Source organism: Pelodiscus sinensis, chromosome 21, assembly GCF_049634645.1.
Source record: "Pelodiscus sinensis isolate JC-2024 chromosome 21, ASM4963464v1, whole genome shotgun sequence".
NCBI classification, from domain to species: domain Eukaryota; kingdom Metazoa; phylum Chordata; order Testudines; family Trionychidae; genus Pelodiscus; species Pelodiscus sinensis.
Genome location: NC_134731.1, coordinates 20,317,423 through 20,333,054, shown reverse-complemented (window position 1 = coordinate 20,333,054; position 15,632 = coordinate 20,317,423). Strand labels below are relative to the sequence as shown.

Genomic DNA, 15,632 nt, shown 5'->3' with positions numbered 1-15,632 from the left:
GTAACGCTGAATTTTTGCTAAAAAAAAAAAAAAATCAATTTCTGGCACTAATTTCTAATACCCTGGAACAAGGTGCACAAAGTTTTAGCAGCTATGAAGGGTCAGCTGGGGAATTCCTCCTTCCAGAGGTAAACTCTGGGAAGATAATCACTACCTCCACCAGTTCCATGGCTGACAGAAGCCACACATGAGGCCCACAAGCAAATCTAACCTTCGATCGGACTCTTTCACCAGTTTTACTGCGATCAGCTCTGTCTCCCGCATCTTCTGCTCCATCAGACGCTTCTCCTCCTTGCTTTTCAGAGCAGTGATCTCCAACCTCTGCCGCTCTTGCTCAGCCTCTGCAGCATTCTGGGCCAGCAGTTTGGCTTCTTCTTCTGCAATTTGAGCTTTCTCTGCCAGTAGCTCTGCTGTTTCCTGGGACCGGAGCTAAAGAGACATTGTTTAGATGCAACATTTAGAAAGGAAAACTAGCTGCAGCCAGCTTAGGAGCAGGTGGTCTTTCCCCAGAAGATCCTAATGATGTTCACCCTTAACATACCACAGATAATTGTTTTCATCCTTTGCCTTCTCTACTGAGAGCCTAGAGCAGAGCTTCTTAAACTGCGTTCCGTAGTACACCAGTGTGCCGCAAGGCAGTTGGAGGTGTGCTGCGGAGAACAGAGTGCAAAATGGCCACCCTTAAAGGGTCAGGCAACCTTTTTTTGTTTTGCTCAATAACTTTCCCCCTCAACCTTCCCCCCCCACCCCCCAACAAAAAGTCCTTGGTGTTCCTCATAAAAAAAATTGTTTGGTGTTCCTCGGTCTTAAAAAGTTTAAGAAACACTGGCCTAGAGCCAAGTAAACATTTCCAGGATGTCTCTTCTCCCTCTGTTCAAGTCTTCCTCTTTCCCTCACTCCTTCCACCATATAAGGCCTCTCTCCCTTTACTCAGTGCTGGACTAAAACATCACTCAAATGGGTAGAACCTAGTCAACTCTGACTGCCTCCTTTCAGCTGCCAGTCTTATCTGTTGCTAGCTTCATGTAGATTTATCTCCAGCTTCAGTTCCTGATGCAGCCTGCTTCCCTCTCTTTCTGGTTCCTGGCCTGAACAAGGTGTTGGCAGAAAAAGCAGACAAAAGTGGGTGGATCACAGCAAAAGGAGACTGAGGCAGGCCTGGCTCCCTATGCACCCATGCTCTGCCTCCCAGAAGGTCTCCCTCTTTCCCTTAACAATAACCCTCTGGGTACATCTATACTGCCAAAAAAGCCCTGCGGCATTGCCAGGGCTGGTCCGAGTCAGCCGACTCAAGTTCAGAGCTCCGGCTGCACAGCTAAAATCTGCAGTGAGGATGTTTGAAGCTGGGCCAAAGCCCAGAGTCTAAGATTCTAGCCCAGTCCAGGTTCCAGTCTGAGCCCAAACGTCTGCATTGCAAAGTTCAGTTCTGCAGCTGGAGTCCTGCAAGCCAGAGTCAACTGACCTGGCTCTGAGACTCAGCAGATGTTATAACTGCATTGTAGACATACCCTCCTCGCCCTAGTTAAGGAGCTTATAAATTTTGATGTCACACAAGGGCTGATGACCTCCACAGACGACAGTAATGCTCACCAGTGCCTCATTGGCTTGCCTGGCTTCATCTTCCAGCTGGAAAAGGCGCCTTTCCAGCTCTTCTTTGGCTCGCTCAGCTTCTTCTCTGAGCTGCTTTTCCCGGGCCAGCCGTTGAGTTTCCATCTGGAAAGGTAATGAGCGAAGCTCAGAGACTGGGACTGCAGAGCAGGGTCAATAGTTCTCGGGGCCTGAAAGCAGTCCAGCGGCTGCGCAGCTATCTGCCATTTCTCAGGCATCTTGCTAGGTGCCAGGGCAGCTCATCTGTATTAAATCCAACAATTGGTGAGCTGTGTAATTTTAAAATGCTGTCATGCAGGGAGCACTTGTGTCACTCCTCCTTTTGCCCCACGTCTGCCCGTGCTCAGATGCCACCCATACACACATCCTCCAAAATCCCACACCTCCCCAGCAGCTCCTATTTTCAGCCCCTCCGCCCACATCCACACAGATAGGACTGAGAGCGCACACACATCTCTGCTTGTGGTGACACCATGTGAGGTGAAGAATAATGTAGAGAACGGACCACTTGGAATAATAAATATTTTCAGCAATGAGGAGCAGAAGGAACCTACTTTTTTTCTAGCCTTCTCCTCCCTAGCCTGAGCTTTCATTTGCTGGATCTCGATGGAGTCTACTTTCCTCCTTCTCATGAACAAGTCATGGTTTCCAATGCACAGCTGCAAAATCTGCAAAAAGCAAAAGCAATTGCAACATACATGAGCTGCAGTGAGCTGGGTGAAGAGCACCACATAGGAATGCAAACACATCTTCTTGGGGGCTATGTCAAAGCCAGCAGGAGCCAGTAATTCCTCCAACTCCAATCACAGAATCACAGAATGCTAGAACTGGAAGGGACCTTGAGAGGCATCCAGTCTAGTCCACTGCCCTCATGGCAGGATCAAGCACCATCTAGCTCATCCCTGATAGGCATCTATCTAACCTGCTCTTAAATATCTCCAGAGATGGAGATTCCACAACCTCCCTGGGCAATTTACTCCAGTGTTTAACCACCCTGACAGTTAGGAAGTTTTCCCTAATGTCTAACCTAAACCTCCCCTGCTGCAGTTTAAGCCCGTTGCTTCTTGTCCTATCCTCAGAGGTCAAGGAGAACAATTTTTCTCCCTCCTCCTTGTGACACCCTTTTAGATACTTGAAAACTGCTATCATGTCCCTTCTCAATCTTCTCCTTTCCAAACTAAACAAGCCCAATTCTTTCAATCTTCCCTCGTAGCTCATGTTCTCAGGACCTTTAATCATTCTTGTTGCGCTTCTCTGGACATTCTCCAATCTCTTCAGAACTGGACACAATACTCCAGTTGAGGCCTAACCAGCGCAGAGTAGAGCGGAAGAATGACTTCTCGTGTCTTGCTCACAACACTCCTGTTAATGCATCCCAAAATCATGTTTGCTTTTTTTGCAACAGTGTCACACTATTGACTCATAGTTAGCTTGTGGTCCACTATGACCCCTAGATCCCTTTCTGCAGTGCTCCTTCCTAGACAGTCACTTCCCATTCTGTATGTGTGAAACCGATTGTTTCCTTCCTAAGTGAAGTACTTTTCATTGGTCCTTAGTAAACTCTGTCCTTTATTAAACATTATTAAAATTTGCCCTAATAAAACTGGCAACAAGGATTGTAGGTTTCCAGCCTAGCAAACCAAGTAGGGAAAATCTCTAGTGAGCAAATACATACTTTACAAAGATTCAGAGCAGACTGCAAGTCTCTCTCCTTATTCAATCACCTTCTCTGCCACCAATTTCTTCTCTATTTCTGCCAGTGAAAGAGAGGTAAATGGAACTAGTATGGGGCGGGAGCATTTTAGAGAGAAGAGAGGCAGAGGCATGCCCTGGTCACCTGCAGAAGACCCTCTGTGGGTGCAAGGTGGAAAAAGTTAGCTAGGAAGAGGATTGAAGTAGTGTCCTCATCCATCAGTTCCGTAGATATTTCAAGGAAATACGATGCCAATCTTGTCAGCAGCATCATGGGATTTCCTTATTGTTCCTAGAGGAACAGAAGACTGGGAATCCACAGAAGCACCACTCATGAGGAAGCAAAGAGGGCATCATGGCTTCCTACAATGCCTTAGCGCTGCAAGATTTCCTTGGGGCTCTATGGTTTCCTCACACATCTGGCGAGTCTCCTCCCACACCCATTCTAAATAAAGAGGGCAAACCCATTCACACAGAGAAAAATGTAGAGGAAAAAGCATATGTTCAGACAACCGATATTTCCTGGTCCCTGGGTGGGTTCTCATAGAGCACAATATGGTACGTTGGTTTCTCTCATTCATTTTTACCATGGAATGGTATTAATATTTTAAAACTAATAAAAGGAAGTTCTTCTTCACACAGCGTGTAGTCAACCTGTGGAACTCCTTGCCAGAGGAGGCGGTGAAGGCTAGGACTATAATAGATTTTAAAGAGAAGCGAGATAATTTCCTGGAGGTTAGGTCCATAAAAGGCTATTAGCCAGGGGATAAAATGGTGTCCTGGGCCTCTGTTTGTCAGAGGCTGGAGAGGGATGGCAGGAGACAAATCGCTTGATCATCGTCTTCAGTCCACCCTCTCTGGGGCACCTGGTGCTGGCCACTGTCGGCAGACAGGATACTGGGCTAGATGGACCTTTGGTCTGACCCAGTACGGCCGTTCTTATGTTACCAAATCACTGCAATGCTATTTTTTAATCATAGCTCCAGACCTCTTAAGTACCAACAGTCATGACACAATGAGCATGGTGGCCATTTTGAGAATAAGTTCTCTCAATCTGACATTGCTACTACAGAGAGCAGCTGCCCACTTACCAGTTTGTTCACTTTGAGCTGTGAGGAAAAGAATTTGAAAACTTCTGCTTTCTTATCAAGAGGTTTAATAGTTAGCTGGAAAAAGAAAGGGAACAGAAATGTCAAGGTCAATAAAAAGCTGAAACTATTGAATATTATTGCTACAGAAGACAACACCAAACCCACACCCCTGGGGGAGTATTATCTACAGCACAGAGAAAACCGAGACAAGATTTAATGAATCCTCGTTGAGACCTCAGAAAGAACCAGAACCAGATCTGGGATCTGGCAACAAGAGTTCTTGGTTCCCAGTTCTATGGTCAGATTGCGGAGGGATTTTAGAAGCTGAAGCTGCCAGCGAAGGGCAGTGCTGGCTCCTTCTTGCCTCCAACTGCTGCATGGGGCTGCTGTGGAATGTTTAGCGGGGTCCAGGCAGGTTCCAGGGCGGCTGGGAGGGCAGAGCAGCAGGGAGCCCCCTCAGCAGCCGGCATGGAACAGACACTAGGATCGAATCATAGTCACGTGGGTTCTCTGGTTGTAGGAGATTGCCAGCCGTGCTCCGCAGACCACCCCACCCAGCTCCCTGTGTCCCTGCTGCTGTGGCCTCTGTTTGCTGGTTTCTGCTCCTGCTCAGCCCCTCACCCCATCCAGTCCCCCACCCCTTCCTGCACCTTGGCCCAGGGTGGGCAAAGTGGGCTTCCTCCTTGCTGCCCCCTTCTCCTCCTCTGCCTCCCTGCTGGGTTGGCTCCCCCCCTTTGCTAGTGTGTGGCGAGGTGGTGGGTTTGGTTTCACTTTCCCAGCCCTACACGTGCTCCCCATAGTCCCACCCCTTGCTAGTGTGTGGGGGGGGGGGGGAGGGGTTGTTGCCTGGATAGTTGCCCAGTCCCCTCCCCTTCCTGCCCTCTCCCCACAGGCTTCCTGTTTTCTCTGCCCAGCAGTGCAGCTGGGGGAGGGGATGAGAGAAGTGGGGGTGAGGCAGCGGAGAATGAGGGGAATAAAAGGGGATGAGGAATCGGGAGGGACTGGGGGCAGTGGGAGTCCAGCATGAAGTGGGGTGGGGTCCAGGTGCTGGGAAGCAGGCCCATCTAACCCTCACAAGCCCTGCTCCCCTAAACCTGGACTCCTCCAATAAGCTCCCCACACCCAGACCCCCACCCTACTGAGCCCCAGCATGCTGCACCTGGACCTCCCATCCTATGAAGTCCCACTTCCCCAGCACCTGGACCCCACCCCAAGCTCCACCTCCCCCCAACTCCTCCACTGAGCTCAGCCAGAGCCCCATTGCCCCTACCCCAGAACCCCCCACCAAGACCCTGTGCATCCAGATCTCCCACGGAGCTCCCCACACCCGCATCCTCCCACTATAACTCCTCCACATTTGGCTCGTGTTGGACTGAGCCTGCCCAGCCACACCTGGTATGGCTGGCAAAGACGGGCAGGGCCAGCTCTTACATTGTGTGAGGGTCAGGTGCAACCTCACTGCCAAATTCCTGTACTGGGGGAGGCTGGGGTTTCAGGGTGATCTCCCCACCTCAATGCAGCCAGTGGCCTGTGCTCCCCTCTGCTAGAAATGTGAAGATGAGGGGGTTTCTTAATGGCCTTCTTGTCACAGACTTCCCGTGTGACATTGGACCCTTCACTTTAGGCTTGGTCTCAAGGGGAGTTTTTCCACTGATTTTAAAAAAACAGCAGACAGGAAACTTAATTATCCCCTGCCTCAGTTTCTCCATCTGAAAAAGGGATAATAATACTTGCCTGCCTCACAGGAGTTTGTGTAAATTCAGTGGATTTAGCTGGGTGTTTGCATGTCATCAGATGGAAAGTGCCAAGAAGGGCAATTTTGCAAAGTGTTTTTTACAATTTCAAAATCTTTCTGCATTATTCCAGCCGTAGCCTCTGCTCCTGGATTGCAGGCAAATTTCAGTTTGGGACTTTAGGGGGTGACGACTCCTCCACTGTGTGATGCTGGAGCAATATGGCTGAAGAGGCAGGGGTGGTGAGAGCAAGGCTCCACCCAGCCTCCCACATTACCACTTTTCAAAGGGCTGCTCAAAGATGCCAGCCAGCCTTATGCTCTGTGTGCGCGCTGCAGGGAGGGCTGGATCATTTGTGGCAGCAGGTATCCTGCGCTGGCTTGCTAAGTGGAACTGGGCAGAACAATAAATGGCCAGGAGGAATGGATCCCCCTCCTCCCCCCGGGCCAGAGGAGCCCTTCAGAGCTTTCCCTGAGCTGGGGCAATTTTTACTACTTTTTTTTTAAAACTTGTTCAAATTCTGTGATGCTCAGGGCAGGGGGAGCGCTTGGTTGGGGAGGGCAGTGATCTTGAGCAGTGGGCGCCTGAGGAGAAAGAGGTGTGGAGGGAAGAAAATGGGGGGGCACAGGGAGGAGGGACGTGGTGGCAAGAAGAGAGACGTTATTGGCAGGATACAGGAGGCCCCCCCTACTTGCGACTGGTTCCAGGGGAAGTGTCACAAGTCGGGGGCGCTGTAACTCAAATCCTCATTGACGATAGGTGCCGTGCCGATTAGTCGGGGGGGGGGGGGGGGTTGGCCCCTTCTGCACTTACAAAAATGGTTGTAAGTGTGGAGGGGTCAGAACTTGGGTGGTTGCAAGTCGGGGGCCTCCTATAGGTCCCAACTCTTTTTGGTCTCAGCTCTTTACAATGGTTGGGAGAGGACATTCGCCTGGTGAGATCAGGGCTGGGGATTTGGTTCCTTCACCCCAGGGGATATTGGGTCTGCCAGTCTGATGCATAAAGCTGTCACCATCATACTGCCTCAGTGGGACATTTTACTTTCTTGGTTCTGGGAGCTGAATGGGTATCGTTAAAGCAGCAGCCAGCTTCTATTTTACTGGCACGTCTCTTGGCAAGTCTTATTCATTGTCCAAAGTGCTTACTGCTGTTAAAACAATCAACATAGGAAGCCCTCAACTTATTTGTGTGAAGAAGTGAAAATGACGTGGCAACTTTTGCAGTCTGATTCTAGTCATTTTCTTTCTGTCAGGGGGCAAATGCCTTGTTTGATTGTGTGAAGAAAGGAGAGAGAGTTCTCAATTAGCCTTAACTGGGGCTTGCCATTCTGTGTTCCCCAGGATCAATTAGAAGAGTTCAGGGCATTTGCAAGCTGCCTATATGTCGGTTTCAGATATAATTTGAAGAAGTGGGTCTGGCCCACGAAAGCTCATCACCTAATAAACTATCTTGTTAGTCTCTAAAGTGCTACATATATTTTCCTTTTGTTTTACCAAGATCAGACTAACACTGCTACCTCTCTATTACTATGTGTCAGCTATGGGGGTATCTAATAAACCTGTGACTGACATTCCTTATTCCCAAATGTAGTGTTGTTAATTAGGTACCTTCTGCATATCTGGCACAAAGTGCAAAACATGCTCCATTTTGTTGAGAGAGAAATTGCAGAAAAGTGTAGGGTTTTTTCAAAAATAATGTGCTTGAGTTCAGGGATTTAACTGGAAGGGGACAAGCAGGCAGAAAGCAAGGACACAAGTGTGCAGGGAAGAGAGCAGGGAGACAGTGAAAGGGCGTGGGGCATAGGCTGGGAAGCTACTGCCTCCCCAAGTGGAAGTATCCAGTACCACTCTGGTTATAAAACAAATAAAAGGGAAATACCCCACAACGGGCCTGAAGGATAAACCTCTGGGCATCAGAACCCATTAATGAAATTTTGCTTTTCCTTATTCAGGCTATGTCCAGACTGCAAGCCTCTTTCGAAAGAGAGCGTCTAGACTGCACGCGGAACTTTCGAAAGAGCAAGCCGCTTTTTCGAAAGAAAGCGCCCAGTGAGTCTGGATGCTCTCTTTCGAAGAAGCCCTATTTACATTCAAGAACGCCTTCTTTCGAAAGAAGCACTTTCGAAAGAAGGCGTTCTTCCTTGTGAAATGAGGTTTACCGCCGTCGAAAGAAAAGCCGCGTTCTTTCGATTTAATTTCGAAAGAACGTGGCTGCAGTCTAGACGCAGGTGAAGTTTTTTCGAAAAAAGGCTACTTTTTTCGAAAAAACCCCTGAGTCCAGACACAGCCTCAGAGTCCATCTCCCAAACTGTTTGCTGAGGAGTAAGTGGGAAAAGAGCTACATTGCAAAGAAGCCAGTACCGAGTCTGTCACTTCCTATGTTGTATTCAACTTGACAGCACAATAAAAGCAGTTGCCTTCTTTTAGATCCTCGCCTTTGCTATGACTCATGAATTAGCACTTTATCGCTCATTTGCATTATGTTGCATAATCTCTGTGCCTATCATCTGATTTCAGATACGGTTTCACTGAGATCATAAGTAACTTGTTTATAGCTCATTTCACTCTGGAGAGAAAGTCATTTGAACACCTTGAGCAAAGCAAGGCTGTATTTGAGTAATAGAAGACAGTGAATGTGTTAATATATGCGCACCTCTGACTCTAGATTTGAACCAGAGCAGAATCTGGACCCCAATTTGAAAGGACATGTTGAAAAGAAAGGAACAGACCATGCTCTGCTTTTATTGTTAACCCTGGGGACAGGGGCAGATGACCGTTTTGCAGGGCCCAGGGCAGCATAATCTTGCGGGGCCCCCCTTTGCCACAGCGCATGCGCGGGGATTTTTGAAGCGCGGGGCCCGGGGCGACTGCCCCGCTCGGCCTGCCGTATATCCGCCCCTGCCTGGGGATGCGGGTTAACAATAACCCGCTGGGAATATTTCAGGTTTCTCTCCACCCTCCCCACTTCTTTCTGTGAAGGATGGTCTGTAATCTCTTTACATCCAATTGAACTCTTATGAAAAGGAGGCGCTAGCAGTGAAATGGACAGTGAACTCACTTCTCTATTACCTACGGGGCAGACACTTTACCCTCATCACAGACCACACCCCTCTTCGGTGGCTACATGCAATGAAAGACAGAAACACCAGAATCATGCAGTGGTACCTCTCCCTCCAACCGCCTCCTTCCAGGTCCAACACCAGGTCAAGAGGGCGCATGTAAATGCAGTCTTGAACGCAGATAGAGGGAGGGCAACTCCAATAGGAAACATGAGGGGAGATGCATGAGGGAGTGAAGAGAGGAAGGCCTGGCATCACAGGAGTTATAGGGCCTGCTGGTTATACGGCCTGCTGCCCCGCTATACCTGTAGCCAATGCCAGGACTGGAGGGAGGATAAAAGGAAGGAGCCTGGCTCAATTAGGGGCTGACCAGCAAGGAGACAAGAGTGTGATTCCACAGTCTGCAGGACATGAACCAAAGCCTGTCCACTTGCTCCTGTGGCTGGCCAAGTAAGCCTCCAACCACTCCCTCTGGGACAAAGAGGGGAACTCGCTAGAAACCTTGATTAAGGGGGGGGGGGAAATCTGGACTCTTGGGGCCATGTCCCAAACTTAAGGGCCATGCTAATATAGTGGGCTAGAGACACCAGTGGCAGGGTTCTGTGCCCCTTTTCTGCTGGCTAATTCCGGGACCTAACCACTAGGCCACCCTGCTGCCAGGGAGACCCACACAAACACAAACTACTAATTTTCACAGGTCAAAGAGCCATCAGATGTGCTCAGTTTCCAGAGGGGCTAAGTACCCATAGCTCCCTTTGAAGCCAATGAGTGCTGCAGGTACTCAGCACCTCCGGAGAGGGAAATCAGGCCCATGAGTCTGAGTTTTATTACAGAGCCCCCATCCCCACATTTTTTCAGTTGTTCAGATAGACAGACTGCTTCCAATCCACTACAAGAATCCCTGGGTGTGCACGCACAACTGCAAAGAGAGTAATAAGTTAGAGCCATCCTACCTCTTTCTCACTATAGGAAATGTTTCTGATACCACTCCATTCAAAAGACTTGTTTGGAGATAGCCTGTTATTTCTGCTGTAGACGTGAATACCTTTAGCATCAACTCCAAGTAGAAGATCTGTGTCGCTTTTATTCTGCTGCAAAGGGATACAAAAAATGATGATCTAACACCATTTTGGGTGACATGTATAACCCCAGTCCAGTCACTTGTTTATTCAAAGCCATTTATTGGTATATTTTCAGGGCTACTGTCTCCACCATATAAAAGAGTTTTCCACCACCTCTAGCTAACAGGCCTGGTCCTTTAGCTTAGTCAGCACAAACTCATCACTTTAGATCCAGAGATCCCATTCTCAGTACCATAGATAAGTGTGTGTCAACCTTTTTTTTATAAAGCACTCTTTTAAAAAAAAATTATAAGTACCCCCAGTACCTACAGTTTTCATACACACAACTTTTTTTTTCCTACCATTGCAACACATTTGTTTAAATAACTTAATCATAGCAGTGCGGGCGATGATTTCTGGGTGCAAAAAGTACAAAAATAATAAAGCGCTGTAAAACTTGAAGCAAAAATTCAGTTTTCTCCAAATTTTAGTTGTGTTGACGTACCCCCCCCCAACTTCCCTCAAGTACCCGTAAGGGTACTCGTATCACCAGTTGAGAAACACTGTCATAGATGCTTGACCTCCCTAGGGAACTACCACATGGTGATATCAAAGACCTTTTACAGATGTTCAGTAATTAAGCCTAACAGTTCTATTCAACAGGAACCTCGTGTATTTATCTTTCAGACAAGTAAGCAGTGTCCACGGCCACATGGCCCAATCAATAGCAAAACTGGTGTGAATCCTAATTCTAAGTCCCCTGCTCCAATACCAGGAAACTCTGGCACTAACTGCATTGAAGATTTAGAATTAATCAATCTATCGCAACTACAAATACAGCTTAATATGATACACTTACAGCAATAGGAAAATAATTGACACCATACATCTCCAAGTCCTGTGCAATTTTCAAATAGTTCATCTCCGCTTCATCCCTAAAAGGCACAATAGTGATTACATTTGGCGATCCAAGTAAATTTCAACCATTTTCCTCTTCTCTCATTTTACATTACTGTTGTTTGAAGTGTATGAGCCTAACCATGTCGATTTTTTGCTCCTTTGTAATTTGGTTTGTTTGCGCATAAGTTTTGCTGTACAGCTTTTAAGATCCACACAGTCAAGGGCACGATCTACTGCTGACAGTATAACCAGCACAGTCTACTCCAGATGAACAGAGTAAAGCTTTACCAACGCTGTTTGAGTCTTATAGAACATAACCTTTACCCATCGTTAGTAACTGGCTCTGAGCTCATCCTAGTGTGTCAGTTTTGCCTCTTTCAGATGTTACCAGATGCCACTGGCTAGAGACCTACTCGAACATGGTTTTCCAGGACACAGGAGTTCCTCCTCAGGGGAAGTATCGCTATAAGAGGCTCCAAACAATATTTTAAGCTGAAGTCCAAAAGATACACAGAAGCTGCCCTTTAACTAACAAGGCACTTCTTCAGCCACTGATCAACATCACCGTCATGCCTTTCAAGGACAGGATGCTAATGTGCATCCAGGGCAGCTAAATAAACAACATGGGCTAGATCAACGTTGGATGCCTAAAACTCGTATCAAGTTTTATTTTACTGCCAGACATGCTGAGTACATTGCTATTAGTTGTAAGAGCCCTTGGAGATCGACAATGAACAACACCAAGACAAATCCTGTGGTTCTTGCCCAAGTGGATTTCACTCCCTCTATTTTGATTCCTAGCTAAGAATACTCATTCCTCTGCAACATCTCTGCGATTTCCCTAAATAGGTATGAGATATAGGAGGTTCATTCTCTCTAGCTTCATTCCTCCGCAAGGCCTCAACCCCTCCTTTGGTTTCAGTATAAGCCACAGGCACTTAGTCTATCTCAGTTGCTCAGCACCTGGTCTGAGCAGGATGTCAGTACCAAAATTCTGTATTTTTCCCCTTCAGCAATAAATGGTCCTATTAGGGAAACAAGACTGAAAAAACCAACATAAATGGGAGTCAGATACCTATCTGCTGACTGAAGACAAGTGGGGTTGTGCTGATATGTCTCAGCTCTCCCAAGAGATGTTATAATACCTGGCAATACCCCGGTGCTCTGCATACCAAGCGGATATCTTTTCTTCCCACATGTCTGCTGTCATCTGATATTGCCGGAGGACCTACAGAACAAGGAAGGAAGTTGGATTTCTTTTGAACATATGAAAATGTGTGCAGCCAGTGGTGTTTACCACCTGCCCCTCCCAAACAACACAGTGTGTAAATGTCAACAAAGTTCAGAGCTGGGACTCCTTGCCCATCCCAGAGCAAACACACATCTAGCGTGAATTCCTGAGGTTCCAGCCAGCCCCACAAAAATATTTGCTTCTTCGTGCCGGTAAAAATATTCATGTTCAGACATAGGAAATACTTACTCTCTTGGGTAACAGCTCATCTTGGGCTAGAAAGCCTGGCTCGTGAAAATTTGGGTCATAGTCACCATACTGGCACAGGAAAAGACAAGAGAGTTGGTTTAGTATCTGCAGAATGCTGAAGAATTTGGTAGTGGGACAACTTTGGTCAAGAATCACTGCCTCAGGAGGGAAATACAGGCCAAGTGAACGAACTCTTTGTAAGCATTCCCCAGTCGGGTGTGGGCACAAAATTAACATTAGTCACTGGCCAAAGCACGTGGCTCGAGCTAGCCAATGAACTGAAATACTAGGCCCAGTCCCTCCACAGCCCCTTGCAGAAGTTCTAGCACAAGGATTCATTGAAGTACCGCTACAGGGACTCCTTCCCTGTCCCACCCGCCCACATCCTCCTTCACCTCAGCTGATTCAGAGCCAACAAGGAGCCCACTGGGAAAGTGGTGGCTTTGCTGGCTTAGCTATTCCTCCTGTGCACATCCCCACATATGGCTACTAGGGATGTGAATGGTTAACGGGATAGCATCACCCTTTCTGAATGATGCTTACCAGTTGTGGTTAACCAACAGCCTGGCCGGAGCAGCCCCACTGTTCCCACACACACCCCTACCCCATTTAAGCACTTAAACATAAAGATAAAGTTTAACCAGTTAACTGATTAAACGGGATTTTACATCCCTTCATGTGGCCTTCTGTTACAGGGCGGTTTTGTCCCCTGTGAGCATATACTCTCATACTTTAAGATGTTGAGTGTCAGTTCCCATTGATTTCAATAGGATCCAGCTGCCTGCAGGATTCAGGGCCATCTATTAAAGAGCCAGGATGTAATTTTCCATTTTAATATAAGTTTATACCAAAGTACTATATATACATTTTTCCAGATCAAGGTATTCGTCTGCTCACATTCTTCCTATTAGCGCAACAGGACAATCTAGAGAACAGGATCTAAATTTAGCCCTCTAACTTGTTAAAAGCATAATATAAAATAGAAAGCAAGTCTCTCTCCCCGTGATGGCAAGTAATTATATATAACTCCTTCTGCAACACCTTCATGTCCCTAGCTGACCTGCTTTCTTCACAGCAAAGTTTAACAGTATTGTATGTGAAGCAAAATGCAGGACAATGTAGCACTTTAAACCATCTTGTTAGTCTTTAAAGTGCTACATTGTCCTGCATTTTGCTTCAGCTACCCCAGACTAACACGGCTACATTTCTATCAGTATTGTATGTGTTATTTAATGTTGTTCACTAAAATTTTAATAAAAAGAAAAGGCATTTTGTGCACTAACCTTAGCCTGAACAGCATAAGAAGCCAATAAAACTGTAGCCTCTGGAGAGCAATAGATTTCTTCATCCAATATCTGTTTCTTAACCTAAAGGTAGAAAAGGAAGATGAAGTTATGAAAGAGAATTAGAAAAATCAGGACTTATATACTAAGCCCGAAATTAATTAAACAAGCCCTCACCACAGCCTGGCACCAGAAATTAATAGTTATGAGATAATAATAATGCAACAAACAAAAATATATACTTTAGAAACATGGAATATTCAAAGCTAAGGTTAAATTTACAGGAAACACAATGGAAATCACTATTAAGGTAGTTTAGCTATCCCTATAGAGATACCAGTTAGCTATCTTCCCTGTCTTGCAAATACACTTTTTCAATACTGGAAGGGCATAACAAGTGGGGCTCCACAAGGACTGGTTCTGTTCGATATCTTCATCAACAATTTAGATATTGGCATAGAGAGTACACTTAAGTTTGCAGGTGATACCAAGCTGGGAGAGGTTGCAAGTGCTAGGAGGATAGGGTCCTAATTCAAAACGATCTGGACAAACTGGAGAAATGGTCTGAGGTAAATAGGATAAAGTTTAATAAGGACAAATGCAAAGTACTCCACTTAGGAAGGAACTGTCAGTTTCACACACATAGAATAGGAAGTGGCTGTCTAGGAAGGAGTACTGCACAAAAGAATCTATGGGAAGTAGACCACAAACTAAATAAGAGTCAACAGTGTGATGCTGTTGCAAAAAAAAAAAAAAAAAAAAAAAAGCAAACATGATTTTGGGATCAATTAATAGGAGTATGGCGAACAAGACAGGAGAAGTCATTCTTCCGCTCTACTCTCCACTGATTAGGCCTCAGTTGGAGTATTGTGTTCAGTTCTAGGCATCACGTTTCAAGAAAGATGTGGAGAAATTGGAGATGGTCCAGAGAAGAGCAATAAAAATGATTAAAGGTCTAGAAAACATAAGCTATGAGGCAAGTCTGAGGAACTGGGCCTGTTTAGTTTAGAAAAGAGAAGACAGAGGGGACATGATAGAAGTTTTCAGGTACCTAAAAGGGTGTTGGGGGGAGGGGGGGGGAATTGTTCTCCTTGGCCTCTGATGACAGGACAAGAAGCAATGGGCTTACACTGCAGCAAGGGAGGTTTAGGTTGGACATTAGGGAAAACTTTCTAACTGTCAGAGTGGTTAAACACTGGATTAAATTGTCTAGGAAGGTTGTGGAATCTCCATCTCTGAAAATATTTAAGAGCAGGTTAGATAGACATCTATCAGGCATGACCTAGATGGTGCTTCATCCTGCTGTGAGAGCAGGGGACTGAACTTGATGATCTCTCAAGGTCCCTTCCAGTTCTAGTAGTATATGATTCTATGATACTCTGGCTACTTTAACCAAAATTCCATGCTGCCAAACTTTAGCTTTCTTGTGAGTTTCATCTTCTCGGATTTGTCCTGGTTTTCTAAAATTTGAAATTTGTCTTAATACAAATGTTATTGAAATGTATCCAAACCACTAATAGACACCTCTAGCCTTCATTGCATTTTAATGCAGTGTTATTTTTGTGTGTGTGTGAAAAGAAAAAAAATGTGTGTCTACCTTACAGTCCATTTAAATTTGATGTTCATAAAGGACTTCACATTAAAGGTGCTTTACAAGAGCAAAATATTATCAGAGATCATCTGAGAATTACTGAGATACAACATTTGCCTGGAAAACACGTGTTCA

The 15,632-nt window shown here is 46.2% G+C and overlaps 2 protein-coding genes across 7 annotated transcripts in view; one reads left to right on the top strand and one right to left on the bottom strand.

The window, feature by feature from the left end:
* Positions 1-15,632, top strand: part of MRPS17 (mitochondrial ribosomal protein S17) — a 68,400-nt gene that overhangs the window by 28,095 nt on the left and 24,673 nt on the right. The gene's annotated exons all lie outside the window — the stretch shown is intronic.
* The window catches only part of LOC102457243 (merlin), a 45,602-nt gene that overhangs the window by 15,641 nt on the left and 14,329 nt on the right, over positions 1-15,632 (bottom strand). For 3 of the 6 annotated variants that reach the window (XM_006113107.4, XM_006113110.4, XM_006113106.4), the window contains 9 exons: positions 13,907-13,990; positions 12,624-12,692; positions 12,289-12,371; positions 11,103-11,178; positions 10,136-10,273; positions 4,392-4,466; positions 2,163-2,276; positions 1,591-1,713; positions 212-429 (listed from right to left, as the gene is read on the bottom strand). In XM_006113107.4, the coding sequence (XP_006113169.2) occupies positions 212-429; positions 1,591-1,713; positions 2,163-2,276; positions 4,392-4,466; positions 10,136-10,273; positions 11,103-11,178; positions 12,289-12,371; positions 12,624-12,692; positions 13,907-13,990 (980 nt within the window). The remainder of the gene's footprint in view (positions 1-211; positions 430-1,590; positions 1,714-2,162; positions 2,277-4,391; positions 4,467-10,135; positions 10,274-11,102; positions 11,179-12,288; positions 12,372-12,623; positions 12,693-13,906; positions 13,991-15,632) is intronic. The other 3 variants (XM_014581813.3, XM_006113108.4, XM_006113109.4) reach the window with 2 other exon arrangements.